Source organism: Sciurus carolinensis, unplaced genomic scaffold (genome assembly GCF_902686445.1).
Source record: "Sciurus carolinensis unplaced genomic scaffold, mSciCar1.2, whole genome shotgun sequence".
NCBI lineage: Eukaryota > Metazoa > Chordata > Mammalia > Rodentia > Sciuridae > Sciurus > Sciurus carolinensis.
In genome coordinates this window covers 82938-98169 of record NW_025920273.1, presented here as the reverse complement: position 1 = coordinate 98169, position 15232 = coordinate 82938, and the positions used below count along the sequence as shown (strand labels likewise).

At 40.8% G+C, this 15232-nt stretch overlaps 1 protein-coding gene and 1 pseudogene across 1 annotated transcript; both read right to left on the bottom strand.

Annotated features, from left to right (window-relative positions):
• Positions 1–4393: 4393 nt before the first annotated feature.
• On the bottom strand, positions 4394–5794 carry LOC124975427 (mitochondrial dynamics protein MID51-like; annotated as a pseudogene).
• Positions 5795–5916: 122 nt separating this feature from the next.
• Positions 5917–6230, bottom strand: LOC124975425 (MIEF1 upstream open reading frame protein-like). The gene is given in 3 exon segments (XM_047538154.1): positions 5917–6074; positions 6077–6134; positions 6192–6230. Coding segments are annotated over 3 exon segments (255 nt in total).
• Positions 6231–15232: the final 9002 nt, after the last annotated feature.

Sequence of the window (15232 nt, the reverse complement as noted above, 5' to 3'; positions counted from 1 at the left end):
ACACCAAGGCACATTATAATGAAAATACCTAACATACAAAATAAAGACAGAATTTTAAAGGCTGTGAGAGAAAAGAACCAAATTACATTCAGGGGGAAACCAATACGGATATCAGCAGATTTTTCAGTCCAGACCCTAAAAGCTAGAAGGGTCTGGAACAACATTTTTCAAGCTCTGAAAGAAAATGGATGCCAACCAAGAATCTTATACCCAGCAAAACTTACCTTCAAATTTGACGATGAAATAAAATCATTCCATGATAAACAAAAGCTGAAAGAATTTACAAAATGAAAGGCAGCATTACAGAACATTCTCAGCAAAATATTCCATGAGGAAGAGATAAAAAACAAAGAAACAAATCAGCAAAGGGAGGAATTATCCTAAAGGAACTGTCAAATAAAGGAGGAACCAAGTTGTGTCAAAAAAATAAAAAATAAATAAAATTTTAAAAATGAACCAAATGACCGGGAATACATATCATATCTCAATAATAACCCTGAATGTTAATGGCCTGAATTCTTCAATGAAAAGACATAGACTGGCAGATTGGATTAAAAAGAAAGATCCAACAATATGTTGCCTGCAAGAGACACACCTCATCCAAAGAGATACCCATAGACTAAAGGTGAAAGGATAGAGAAAAATATACCATGCGCATGGACACAGTAAAAAAGCTGGAGCATCCATCCTCATTTCAGATAATGTGGACTTCAAGCCAAAGTTAGTCAGAAGGAATAAAGAAGGACATTTCATACTGCTTAAGGGAAGCATAAATCAGCAAGATATAACAATCATAAACATCTATGACCCAAACAGTGGCTCATCCATGTATGTCAAACAATTCCTTCTCAATTTTAGAAACCAAGTAGACCATAACACAATAATACTAGGTGATTTTAACACGCCTCTCTCACCACTGGACAGATCTTCCAAATAAAAATTTAACAAAGAAACCATAGATCTCAATAACACAATCAATAATTTAGACTTAACAGACATTTATAGAATATACCATCCAATCAAGAGCGAATACACTTTCTTCTCAGCAGCACATGGATCCTTCTCTAAAATAGACCGTATATTATGCCACAAAGCTAATGTTAGCAAATACAAGAAGATAGAGACACTACCTTGCATTCTATGAGATCATAATGGGTTGAAGTTAGAAATAAATGAAAGAGTAAAAAACAGAAACTACTCCAACACCTGGAGATTAAACAATATGCTGTCATATGATGAATGGATAATAGAAGATATTAGGAAGGAAATTAAAAAAAATTCTTAGAGGTAAATGAGAACAAAGAAACATCATATCAAAATCTCTGGGACACTATGAAAGCAGTACTTAGAGGAAAATTTATTTCGTGGAGCACATTTAATAAAAGAAGTAAAACTCAACAAATAAACGACCTAACACTACAGCTCAAAGCCCTAGAAAAAGAAGAACAGACCAACACCAAAAGTAGTAGAAGTCAGAAAATAGTTAAACTCAGAGCTGAAATCAACGAAATTGAAACAAAAGAAACAATACAAAAAATTGACAAAATAAATAGTTGATTCTTCAAAAAAATAAACAAAATTGATAAACCCTTAGCCACACTAACAAAGAGAAGGAGAGAGAAAACCCAAATCACTAGAATTCGGAATGAACAAGGAAATATCACAACAGACACGACTGAAATACAAGACATAATTAGAAGCTATTTTGAAAATATATACTACAAAAAAATAGAAAATGTCTTTTTTTTTTCACCATTTCTTTAGTTTTAATCACAACCTAGTATAAAAAGAAAAATACTGCTATCCAGAGCACATTTTTTAGGAAGAGGCAAAACAGGGAAGAACCAAAATAAACACGGAATTTTCAGGTGTTCAAGATAACAGTGAGAGCATTTTTTGGCATCAAGCCAAGTATATGGCTGCCTAATGTAGATGGTGCCAAAATGGTCTCCAGAGGGAAAAGGAAGAGCAGTTGCTGTTCCTTCAAGGTGAAAGTGGGAGTTACTGAACAGAGAGGCAGAGTGATCGGGACAGCCACTGCATCTTCCCCCAAAGATTTAAAAAAAAAAAAAAAGGCAGAATTTTGCTCTCTTACATCCAAGCAGCTCAGAGCACTTGGTCTTCATTCACATTTTATGAGGAAAATGGCAAGAGGACAGCCACCCCAGTCCATCAGCTGACCCCCAGGACCAGGGCCAAGCTCCTTCTAAGCACTTGTAAGAGGCTTTCACTTGTAAGATGGTAAAGTTATGGTTTTGTGAAGCATAGTTACTAAGTCAGAGTTGCCCTGAAAGATAGGAAATCAACTCATTGCTTTTCCTAAATTCAGGTATGCTTGACTTTGATAATTTGGACTCCCTGAAATCTTGAGGGTCTTTAAAGCTTTTTTTTTTCCCTTCTTTTTGAGTTCTTTCCAATGATTCATATAGAATTTAGTCAGAGATGGCAGCTTAGGAAATTTTTAAGTTTTATAATACTCATAGCAGGGAAACCAAATCTGTTATCTCAACAAAGAGTCGGCTTCTGCTGCTATCAGCCCTCCACTCTGCTGGGCTCTGGCGGAGCTCTCAGTCAGGCTCCGCTCCTCCCTACACCAGTCACAGGTGGTACTTAGGCATCAGCTGTTTTAAACACCCCTCTGCTTCTGACGGACAACCAGAAGCCCAGCTCTCTCAAGGTTCCTGCCTCCATCTTTTCAGTTTGCTCAGTGCATACAAAGAAACAACTGGATTCCCAGAGAAGAGGCAGAGACTAAATAGGCAGGGTTACCCTAGTTCTCAACTTTCTCTTGTCTGACAATGGGGGGGGGGCATCTATCTCTACCCTAAACTCTGGGTTGCTGAGGTGTCAGTGCTATTTAAAGAATCATTTCATGTCACTGTCAGGGAAGGAATGAGACAGCTGCAGAGAGCTTCCCAGAATCTCACTGTTGGAGAGGTAGTGAAGAATTCATGAAAGACTTGATGGGAGGAGAACTAAATACTGAATAAGCAGATCAGAAACAGAACTGCTCTCAGCCTCTTGCTTCCAACAGAGGAAAAAACACAAAACAGGAAGACACACTGATGTGTATCAAACACTCCTCCCCACCCTCAGGATACACATACATTGCCACAAATAGTGCAATTTTAGCAGCATGAAACAAGAAGGAATGTGGGGATTATCAGCCTCCCTCTCCTGCATTTTTATCTGGGTGCTCTCTCCCTCAACAGCACAGATCTGCCTGGCTGCCAAGTGAAAGGCAGGACCAGGGGAAGAAGGCTGTGCATGTACACCTGCCCCTTGGCCTCTGGAGATGCCTGGAGAGCTCAGCAAACATGCCTCTCCCACTGCTGTGGCAGAAACTGCAGGAAGAAGGGCTGGCTGCTGGGCCTGTCCGTGGCTCAATGGCAGCATTCTAGAAAGGCAGGGCCCACTGGGGGAGAAAACACAGGAACCAGGCATGAGCCGGGGCTGGGTTTTCCAGCTGACACTGAGCCTTTGCTGCTGAGGCTGTTGTTCCTACAAGACCTTGTTCTATTGGCAACAGAGAAGGAAAGAGAAAAAAACCAACATCCATGTGAACATCCTCACAGGCCCAGCCCTCTCTCATCTGTCTGACTCGAAGAGCCAGAGAGAGAGAGACAGTGGGCATGCAGGCCTTTCACCAGGCTTTCCACCAGGCCCTCTGAACCCATCCCTCCCATCCCATCCTGTGATCTTGCTGGTGGTCACTAAGAAATATAATCTCCAAATAGCTCCGCATCCATTTATCCTGTGTGGGCTGAATACAGTGTTCCCAGGAGAGATGCTATCAGCACTTAAGAATATGAGTTGAGGGGGCAGGGAGAATGGATTTGTTTTCCAGGAACCAGGGTCAAAAGCTGGTTCCAACAGCCTCATCCCAAGAAACCTTAAATACTCTCTCAGCACTCAACTCTGCAAAGTTCAGCTTGCAAACATGCAGTCATAGCTCTTCTGTGATATTCAACTAAAAGGCAACACCTTGATTAGGTAGACAGGCTCCAAGGACAAGAGCAAAACAGAAGGCGTGAACAAGAGAGGAAAAGACACTGAACAGGAGAGGCAAAAGGAAACCTGGGCCAAAATGCACAACACCCAAGTTGTCTCAGCAACTCAGACCAGCACTGTACTGCCTCAATTTATTCCAGAAAAAAAGTCTGGAGCAAGGTGAGAAGTAGGGAGCACAGTGTTTGGTAACAAAAATAAAAAGGGTTGGGTGAGAAAATAGGAGATCGGAGATGTCACTCTAATCAGCATGAAGTGACCAGGAAGGTGACCAGCAAGACAGGAGGCACCTAGGGACCCTGTGAGGCACCAGCCATGTAGCCAGCTGTCTCCATTGGTGACTCCAGTGCCTGACCGCCCAACCTCTGCTCTGGCCTTCACTGCCCTAGGTCTGCAGCAACATTTCCAGCTCAGACAATAAGCAATAGAGAGTGTATCCCAATTTGTCTATTTCTCCAGGAGTGAGCTCTGCAAATAAGTTCACCTTGGGGTTTAGGGCACTGGGCAGGACTCCTGCCTCTAAGTAGCTGATGAGTCCCCTCAGAGCCTGCAGGAAATGGTCAGCTAGCCTATCTGGAGACCAGTCAGCCTCCTCCTGGGCCAAGTGGAGGATGACATTGGTTAGCTGGCTGACAGTGAGGGAGCCCAGAGCTGGAGTAGACTTGCATATGGCCTTGAGTATCTTGAGGCACAGCGATTGGCAGCCTGATTCAGCCTGGTCCAAAGCCTGCAGACCTGCTGTCTTGGCAGGACGCAAACTCAGCCGCTACAGGTTGTCATACTGGGCTAGCTGGTGTGGTCTGGCCACCAAAACTGTGTCACCAAGGGTCAACGATGGTAGGAAGTCAATGACAAGATGTTTGTCCTGCTCATACTGCACTTCAAGTGTCAGGGCCTCTGGAGGTGGAGCTGGCCAGATCACATAGTCCAAGAGGGACCCTATGGCCAGCCAGTTAATAGAGCCAGCCACTACCTTCTCAAAAGTGTCTGCTACTGTCTTTGGGGAGAGGTAGCCCCCGATGACAAAGCAGTCCCAGTAACTGCTGCCACAAGGAAAGTACTCTGAGTTCTCACGATGAACCAGGAAGAAGCCAGGGACATTCATGATCGTGTCCTCTTCAGGGATGCATGACCACAGGTTCTGCTCCAGCACAAGGGGCACGATAAGTTGGATGTGGTCAGCACTCACCACCTGCAGGTCATCATAGAGGCTGCCACTCAGATACATGTCCTGAAGTGGCATGTCAGGCAACTTGGCCCGTAGGAAGCTCCGGAGCTCAGCACAAATGTCCACGGCAGCTTTCTTGGACTGAGACTGCTCTCCAGCAGGGATGGCTGCCCAGTTCCAGTAGTAAGAAGTTTCTCCTGCACGATGCCCAGATGTGTGCACTCAAGAAATGTCTGTGCAACCAAGGAGTAGGGCTCAATCCAGAGGCAGTTCCAACAGGGTACAAGCCTTTCTCACCTGTGTCAAAGGCCAAAGAGTCTGTGGGAAGGGTCTTCAGGGACTGGCTCAGGCCTGTCTTAATGTCCCTGTTCAGCAGTCGGGGGGAGCCCATCCAGTTTGGTTCTTCCCATTTCCTTTTCCCTGAATGACTCAGGCAAGTGGGGCTGGTTGGGGCACTGATCGCCCATCATACATCCGCTTAACCGCCAGTGTGTCAATGCCCAGCATGGCTGCTCCACACACCCCCAGCACCAGCCGGGCATTGGAGAGCACAAAATCAATGGCTGTGCCAATGCCATTGTCATACTTCTTGCCTTTGCGCTCAACAGCGCCTGCCATTGCTCACCTGCGGAGTCTTAGTGCATCTCTGAGGAGAGGCTGAAAGGGAGCAGGAATATCTGCAGAAGGCACCTTTGTTCTCTTTCCCTTGAAATTAGGGTGGGAGGGGAAAGGGGAGGATCCTAAATAAGTCCCCCTAGTTTGCTGTGGAGGAAGACAAGGCCCTTCTCCAGCTGCTTCTCTCGGGCCTCAGGATCTTCCAGCTTCTGATTTTTCCGGAACTCATGGTGGATGGAGGCAAAGTAGAAGTCTCAATCAGTGTATTGAAGCTCTCGCCCTGGCGCAGCAGAGCCTGATAGAGACTCAGCACCCCTTCTCGGCTCCATGGGGCCACGGGGGACTGTTAGGGGCTGGGTGTCACGCTCGCGGGACTGCGCTACCACTCCTCAGGACTCACCGCTGGCCCGGCACCTCTCTCAGGGTCACCCACCAACATGGCCCCTTTACTTCCAGGATGCGACCCCGCTCACCGAGCCGAGGGCAGAACTAATAGAAAATTTCGAAGACATCAACAGGTTTCTAGAGACATGAATTGCCTAAACTGAACGAGGAGGACATACACAATTTAAATAGACCAATTTCAAGTAATGAAATAAAAGAAGTCATCAAAAGTCTACCAACAAAGAAAAGTCCAGGACCAGATGGGCTCTCAGCTGAGTTCTACAAAACCTTTAAAGAGCTCATTCCAATACTTCTCAAAGTATTCCATAAAACAGAAGAGGAGGGAACCGTCCCAAACTCATTCTATGAAGCCAATATCACCCTGATACCTAAACCAGACAGAGACACATCAAGGAAAGAAAATTTCAGACCAATATCCTTAATGAACATTGACACAAAAATTCTCAACAAAATTGTAGCAAATTGCAAACAAAAACATTAAAAAGATAGTGCACCATGATCAAGTGGGTTTCATCCCATGGATGCAAGGTTGGTTCAACATCAGGAAATCAATAAATGTAATTCACCATATCAATAGACTTAAAGTCAAGAATCACATGATTATTTCAATAGATGCAGAAAAAGCATTTGATAAAATACAGTACCCCTTCATGCTCAAAACACTAGAAAAAATAGGGATAGTGGGAACATTCCTTAGCATTGTAAAGGCCATCTATGCTAAGCCCATGGTCCAATATCATTCTGAATGGTGAAAAACTGAAAGCATTCACCCTAAAAACTGGAACAAGGCAGGGATTTCCTCTTTCACCACTTCTTTTCTATATCATCCTTGAAACTCTAGCCAGAACAATTAGACAGACCAAAGAAATTAAAGGGATACGAACAGAAAAAGAAGAACTCAAACTATCCCTATTTGCTGATGATATGATTATATACTTAGAGGAACCAGGAAATTCCACCAGAAAACTTTGAGATCTCATAAGTGAATTCAGTAAAGTAGCGGGATATAAGATCAATGCACATAAATCTAAGGCATTTTTATACATAAGTGATGAATCTTCAGAAAGAGAAATTAGGAAAACTACCCCATTCACAATAACATCGAAAAAAAATAAAATACTTGGGAATCTATCTCACAAAAGAGGTGAAAGACCTCCACAATAACTACAGAACACTAAAGAAAGAAATTGAAGAAAACCTTAGAAGATGGAAAGATCTCCCATGTTCTTGGATAGGAAGAATTAATATTGTCAAAATGGCCATACTACCAAAAGTGCTATACAGATTCAATGCAATTCCAATTAAAATCCCAATGATGTACCATACAGAAATAGAGAAAGCAATTATGAAATTCATCTGGAAGAATAAAAAACCCAGAATAGCTAAAGCAATCCTTGGCAGAAAGAGTGAAGCAGGGGGTATCGCAATACCAGATCTTCAACTCTACTACAAAGCAATAGTAACAAAAGCGGCATGGTATTGGTACCAAAATAGAAAGGTGGATCAATGGTACAGAATAGAGGACATGGACACAAACCCAAATAAATACAATTTTCTCATACTAGACAAAGGGGCCAAAAATATGCAATGCAGAAAAGATAGCCTCTTCAACAAATGGTGCTGGGAGAATTGGAAATTCATATGCAACAGAATGAAACTAAACCCATATCTCTCACCATGCACAAAACTAAACTCAAAATGGATTAAGGATCTCAGAATCAGACCAGAGACCTTGCATCTTATAGAAGAAAAAGTAGGTCCAGAGCTTCAACTTGTCAGCTTAGGACCTCCTCAACAGGACTCCCATAGCACAAGAAATAAAAGCAAGAATCAATAACTGGGATAGATTCAAATTAAAAAGCTTTCTCTCAGCAAAGGAAACTATCAGCAATGTGAAGAAAGAGCCTACAGAGTGGGAGAAAATCTTTGCCAATCATACTTCAGATAGAGCACTAATCTCCAGAATCTATAAAGAACTCAAAAAACGCTACACCAAGAATGCAAATAATCCAATCGACAAATGGGCTAAGGAAATGAATAGACACTTCACAGAAGAAGATCTACAAGCAATCAACAAACATATGGAAAAATGTTCAACATCTCTCGTAATAAGAGAAATGCAAATCAAAACCACCCTAAGATTCCATCTCACCCCAATTAGAATGGCGATTATCAAGAATAAAAGCAACAACAGGTGTTGGTGAGGATGTGGGGAGAAAGGTACACTCATACATTGCTGGTGGGGCTGCAAATTAGTGCAGCCACTCTGGAAAGCAGTGTGGAGACTCCTTATAAAACTTGGAATGGAACCACCATTTGACCCAGCTATCCCACTCCTTGGCCTATACCCAAAAGACTTAAAATCAGCATATTATAGAGATACAGCCACATCAATGTTCATAGCTGCACAGTTCACAATAGCCAGATTGTGGAACCAACCTAGATGTCCTTCAATTGATGAATGGATAAAGAAACTGTGGTACATATATACAATGGAATATTACTCAGCCATAAGAATGATAAAATTATGGCATTTGCAGGCAAATGGATGAAATTGGAGAATATCATGCTAAGTGAGATAAGCCAATCTCAAAAAACCAAAGGACAAATGATATGGCTAATAAGTGGATGATGACACATAATGGGGGGTGGGAGGGGTTAGTGTGAGGGTTAGAGTTAGGGTTAGGGAGGGGGGCAAGAATGGAGGAAGGAAGGACTGTATAGAGGGAAAAGAGAGGTGGGAGGGGTGGGGGGGAAGGGAAAAGTAACAGAATGAATCAAACAACATTACCCTATGTAAATTTATGATTACACAAATGGTATGCCTTTACGCCATGTGCAAACAGAGAAACAACATGTATCCCATTTGTTTACAATAAAAAAAAATTGTCTTGTGGTCTTTCAATACTGATGTTTTATCCATACTAAACCATCCCAAATGCTATAATTGCTGCCCTGTGACTGTTCCTGATAATACGCTGTGCATACTATCACACCAAAATCTAATAGAATTAAAGCCCTGACCTGGGGCGTTTAATATGAATATAATAAATACATGCCCTTTTAAACTAATAACTTCCATGTGGTCTTTATTACTAAAGATATATTCTTACTAAGCCATGTTAAATTATTGAAATACATTCCCTGTGTCCTTTAATATATTATAGTATCCATAGTGCTGTCCCATATTCTTTTTTTAATTTTTTTTTATTTTTTGTGGTACTAGGTATCCAACCCAGGGCCTTGTGCTTCCCATATTTTTTTACAGATATATGCATACAATAGCATGGAAAACAGATAGCTGAACTGTTCTGTGGCCTTTAATATTTTTTTTTTTTTTTTTTTATTTATTTATTTTTTTTACGTTTACATAGGGTAATGATGTTTATTATATTTTTCCCCTCCCCCCCACCCCTCCCACCCCTCCCACCCCTCCCACCCCTCTTTTCCCTCTACACAGTCCTTCTTTCCTTCATTCTTACTGCTCTCCTTAGCCTAACTCTAAACCTAACCCTAAACCTAATGCTAGCCCCTCCCACCCCCCATTATATGTCCTCATCCGCTTATCAGCGAGATCATTTGTCCTTTAGTTTTTTGAGATTGGCTTATCTCACTTAGCATGATATTCTCCAATTTCGACCATTTGCCTACAAATGCCATAATTTTATCATTCTTCATTGCGGAGTAATATTCCATTGTATAAATATGCCACAGTTTCTTTATCCATTCATCAACTGAAGGGCATCTAGGTTGGTTCCACAATCTGGCTATGGTGAATTGAGCAGCAATGAACATTGATGTGGCTGTATCTCTGTAGTATGCTGATTTTAAGTCCTTTGGGTATAGGCCAAGGAGTGGGATAGCTGGGTCAAATGGTGTTTCCATTCCAAGCTTTCTGAGGAATCTCCACACTGCTTTCCAGAGTGGTTGCACTAATTTGCAACCCCACCAGCAATGTATGAGTGTTCCTTTTTCACCACATCCTCGCCAACACCTATTGTTGCTTGTATTCTTGATAATCGCCATTCTAATTGGGGTGAGATGAAATCTTAGGGTGGTTTTGATTTGCATTTCCCTTATTACTAGGGATGTTGAACATTTTTTCATATATCTGGTGATTACTTGTACATCTTCTTCTGTGAAGTGTCTGTTCATTTCCTTAGCCCATTTGTTGATTGGATTATTTGTATTCTTCGTGTAGAGTTTTTTGAGTTCTTTATAGATTCTGGAAATTAGCGCTCTATCTGAGGTATGGTTGGCAAAGATATTCTCCCACTCTGTAGGCTCTCTCTTCACATTTCTGATAGTTTCCTTTGCTGAGAGAAAGCTTTTTAGTTTGAATCTATCCCAGTTGTTTATTCTTGCTTTTATTTCTTGTGCTATGGGAGTCCTGTTAAGGAAATCTGATCCTGAGCCAACAAGTTGAAGATTTGGACCTACTTTTTCTTCTATAAGATGCAGGGTCTCTGGTCTGATTCCAAGGTCCTTGATCCATTTTGAGTTGAGTTTTGTGTAGGGTGAGAGATAGGGGTTAAGTTTCATTCTATTGCATATAGTTTTCCAGTTTTCCCAGCACCATTTGTTGAAGAGGCTATCTTTTCTCCATTGCATATTGTTGGAACCTTTGTCTAGTATGAGAAAATTGTATTTATTTGGGTTTGTGTCCATGTCCTCTATTCTGTACCATTGATCTACCTGTCTATTTTGGTACCAATACCATGCCGTTTTTGTTACTATTGCTTTGTAGTAGAGTTGAAGATCTGGTATTGCAATACCCCCTGCTTCGCTCTTGCTACTGAGGATTGCTTTAGCTATTCTAGGTTTTTTATTCTTCCAGATGAATTTCATAATTGCTTGCTCTATTTCTGCGAGGTACATCATTGGGATTTTAATTGGAATTGCATTGAATCTGTATAGAACTTTAGGTAGTATAGCCATTTTGACGATATTAATTCTGCCTATCCAGGAACATGGGAGATCTTTCCATCTTCTAAGGTTTTCTTGAATTTCTTTCTTTAGTGTTCTGTAGTTCTCATTGTAGAGGTCTTTCACCTCTTTTGTGAGATTGATTCCCAAGTATTTTATTTTTTTCGATGCTATTGTGAATGGAGTAGTTTTCCTAATTTCTCTTTCTGAAGATTCATCACTTATGTATAAAAATGCATTGGATTTATGAGCATTGATCTTGTAACCTGCTACTTTACTGAATTCACTTATGAGTTCTAAAAGTTTTCTGGTGGAATTTCCAGGTTCCTCTAAATATATAATCATGTCATCAGCGAACAGGGATAGTTTGAGTTCTTCTTTTCCTATTCGTATCCCTTTAATTTCTTTGGTTTGTCTGATTGCTCTGGCTAGAGTCTCAAGGACGATGTTGAATAGAAGCGGTGAAAGAGGGCATCCCTGCCTTGTTCCAGTTTTTAGGGGGAACGCTTTCAGTTTTTCACCATTTAGAATGATATTAGCCATGGGCTTAGCGTAGATGGCCTTTATAATGTTTAGGAATGTTCCCATTACCCCAATTTTTTCTAGTGTTTTGAGCATGAAGGGATGCTGTATTTTATCAAATGCTTTTTCTGCATCTATTGAAATAATCATGTGATTCTTAACTTTAAGTCTGTTGATATGGTGAATGACATTTATTGATTTCCGAATGTTGAACCAACCTTGCATCCCTGGGATAAAACCCACTTGATCGTGGTGCACTATCTTTTTAATATATATTTGTATGCGATTTGCTAAAATTTTGTTGAGAATTTTTGCATCGATGTTCATTAAGGATATTGGTCTGAAATTTTCTTTCCTTGATGTGTCTCTGTCTGGTTTAGGTATCAGGGTGATATTGGCTTCATAGAACGAGTTTGGTAGGGTTCCCTCCTCTTCTATTTCATGGAATAGTTTGAGGAGTATTGGAATGAGCTCTTCTTTAAAGGTTTTATAGAACTCGGCTGAGAACCCATCTGGTCCTGGACTTTTCTTTGTTGGTAGGCTTTTGATGACCTCTTCTATTTCATTGCTTAAAATTGGTTTATTTAAGTTGTGTATGTCCTCCTCGTTCAGTTTAGGTAGTTCATATGTCTCTAGAAATTTGTTGATGTCTTCATGGTTTTCTGTTTTGTTGGAGTATAGATTTTCGAAATAGCTTCTAATTATGTTTTGTATTTCACTCGTGTCTGTTGTGATGTTTCCTTGTTCATTCCGAATTTTAGTAATTTGAGTTTTCTCCCTCTTTCTCTTTGTTAGTGTGGCTAAGGGTTTATCAATTTTATTTATTTTTTCAAAGAACCAACTATTTATTTTATTAATTTTTCCGATTGTTTCTTTTGTTTCGATTTCGTTGATTTCGGCTCTGATTTTAACTATTTCCTGTCTTCTACTACTTTTGGTATTGGTCTGCTCTTCTTTTTCTAGTGCTTTGAGCTGTAGTGTTAACTCGTTTATTTGTTGATTTCTACTTCTTTTTTTGAATGCACCCCATGAAATAAATCTTCCTCTAAGTACTGCTTTCATAGTGTCCCAGAGATTTTGATATGATGTGTCTTTGTTCTCGTTTACTTCTAAGAATTTTTTTATTTCCCTCCTGATGTCTTCTGTTATCCATTCATCATATAATAGTGTATTATTTAGTCTCCAGGTATTGGAGAAGTTTCTGTTTTTTATTCTGTCATTTATTTCTAATTTCAATCCATTATGATCTGATAGAGTACAAGGTAGTATCTCTATCTTCTTGTATTTACTAACAGTAGCTTTGTGGCATAAAATATGGTCTATTTTAGAGAAGGATCCATGTGCTGCTGAGAAGAAAGTGTATTCATTCTTTGTTGGATGGTATATTCTATATATGTCCATTAAGTCTAAATTGCTGATTGTGTTGTTGAGATCTATAGTTTCTTTATTCAATTTTTGTTTGGACGATCTATCCAGTGGTGAGAGAGGTGTGTTAAAATCGCCTAGTATTATTGTGTTGTGGTCTATTTGATTTCTGTAATTGAGAAGGATTTGTTTGACGTACGTGGATGAGCCAATGTTCGGGGCATAGATATTTATGATTGTTATGTCTTGCTGATTTATGCTTCCCTTAAGCAGTATGTAATGTCCTTCTTTATCCCTTCTGACTAGTTTTGGTTTGAAGTCCACATTATCTGAGATGAGGATGGATACTCCAGCTTTTTTGCTGTGTCCGTGTGCATGGTATGTTTTTCCCCATCCTTTCACCTTTAGTCTATGGGTGTCTCTTTCTATGAGATGTGTCTCTTGCAGGCAGCATATTGTTGGATTTTTCTTTTTAATCCAATCTGCCAGTCTGTGTCTTTTGATTGATGAATTCAGGCCATTAACATTCAGGGTTATTATTGTGATATGATTTGTATTCCCAGTCAATTGACTCATATTTGTTTTTGACATGATTTGGTTTCTCCTTTATTTGGCTATTCCTTTAGGCTAGCGCCTCCTGTTGCTGATTTGCATCGTTGTTTTTCATCTCTTCCTCATGGAATATTTTGCTGAGAATGTTCTGTAATGCTGGCTTTCTTTTTGTAAATTCCTTTAGCTTTTGTTTATCATGGAAGGATCTTATTTCATCGTCAAATTTGAAGGTAAGTTTTGCTGGGTATAAGATTCTTGGTTGGCATCCATTTTCTTTCAGGGCTTGGTATATGTTGTTCCAGGCCCTTCTAGCTTTTAGGGTCTGGATTGAAAAATCTGCTGATATTCTTATTGGTTTCCCTCTGAATGTAATTTGATTCTTTTCTCTCGCGGCCTTTAAAATTCTGTCTTTATTTTGTATGTTAGGTATTTTCATAATAATGTGCCTTGGTGTGGGTCTGTTGTAATTTTGTATGTTTGGAGTTCTATAAGCCTCTTGTACTTGGTTTTCCATTTCGTTCTTCAGATTTGGGAAATTTTCTGTTATTATTTCATTGAATAGATTGTTCATTCCTTTGGTTTGTTTCTCTAAGCCTTCCTCAATCCCAATAATTCTCAAATTTGGCCTTTTCATGATATCCCATAGTTCTTGGAGATTCTGTTCATGATTTCTTACCATCTTCTCTGTTTGTTCCACTTTGTTTTCAAGGTTAAATATTTTGTCTTCAATGTCTGAGGTTCTGTCTTCCAGGTGTTCTATCCTATTGGTTATGCTTTCTATGGAGTTTTTAACTTGGTTTATTGTTTCCTTCATTTCAAGGATTTCAGTTTGGTTTTTTTTCAGTATCTCTAACTCTTTATTGAAATGATCTCTTGCTTCCCGTATTTGGTCTTTTAACTGTTGATTGGTGCGATCATTTAATGCCTGCATTTGCTCTTTCATCTCCTCCTTCAATGCCTGCATTTGCTCTTTCATCTCCTCATTAGCTTCCCTGATCGTTTTAATTACGTACATTCTGAACTCCCTTTCTGACATTTCTTCTGCTCTGCTGTCATTGGGTTTTATTGATGTAGTATCTAGGTTTGTTTGGGACATTTTCTTCCCTTGTTTTCTCATAATGGTCAGTTGTCAGTGGGACCCTGAGATATTGCAGTTTTCCACTATTGGCTTATAGTGTCCCAGTAGATTTCCAGTGTATCACCTCCCAGCCTTCAGTAGCCTGATGTCTTGGAGGAATCTGATAAAGCAGCTCATTCGAAGAATACTGCCCCTAGCCCCCTACTGGTTCCACGTTTTGGAACTGGCTCTGTGCGGAAATGCTCTCACTGTGGGCCTGCACCGTGCAGCTGGCCGTGTGGGAAGAGCCCACTGCCGGAGTGTGGAAGACTACCTTGGGAAGACTCAAGCTGCCCTGCCCGGCTCTGCTAAGCCACCTCTATCTGGGCCTGCCACCCGGGCTGAGCTTTACCCAGTGGGCAGACTCACCCGTGGCTCCACTTCAGTCCGAGTCTCTCAATGCCTCCCCTTCTTAACTCCTGGGTTCTGGAGCGACCGGGGGTGCAGTCTCCCTCTAGGCCGCCATCTTGGATCGCCCCGTGAAGAGAGCCCGCAGCCGGAGTGGGCAGAGCCGCCTGAAGAGGTCTCCGGCTGCCCTGTCCTTATCCCTGAGG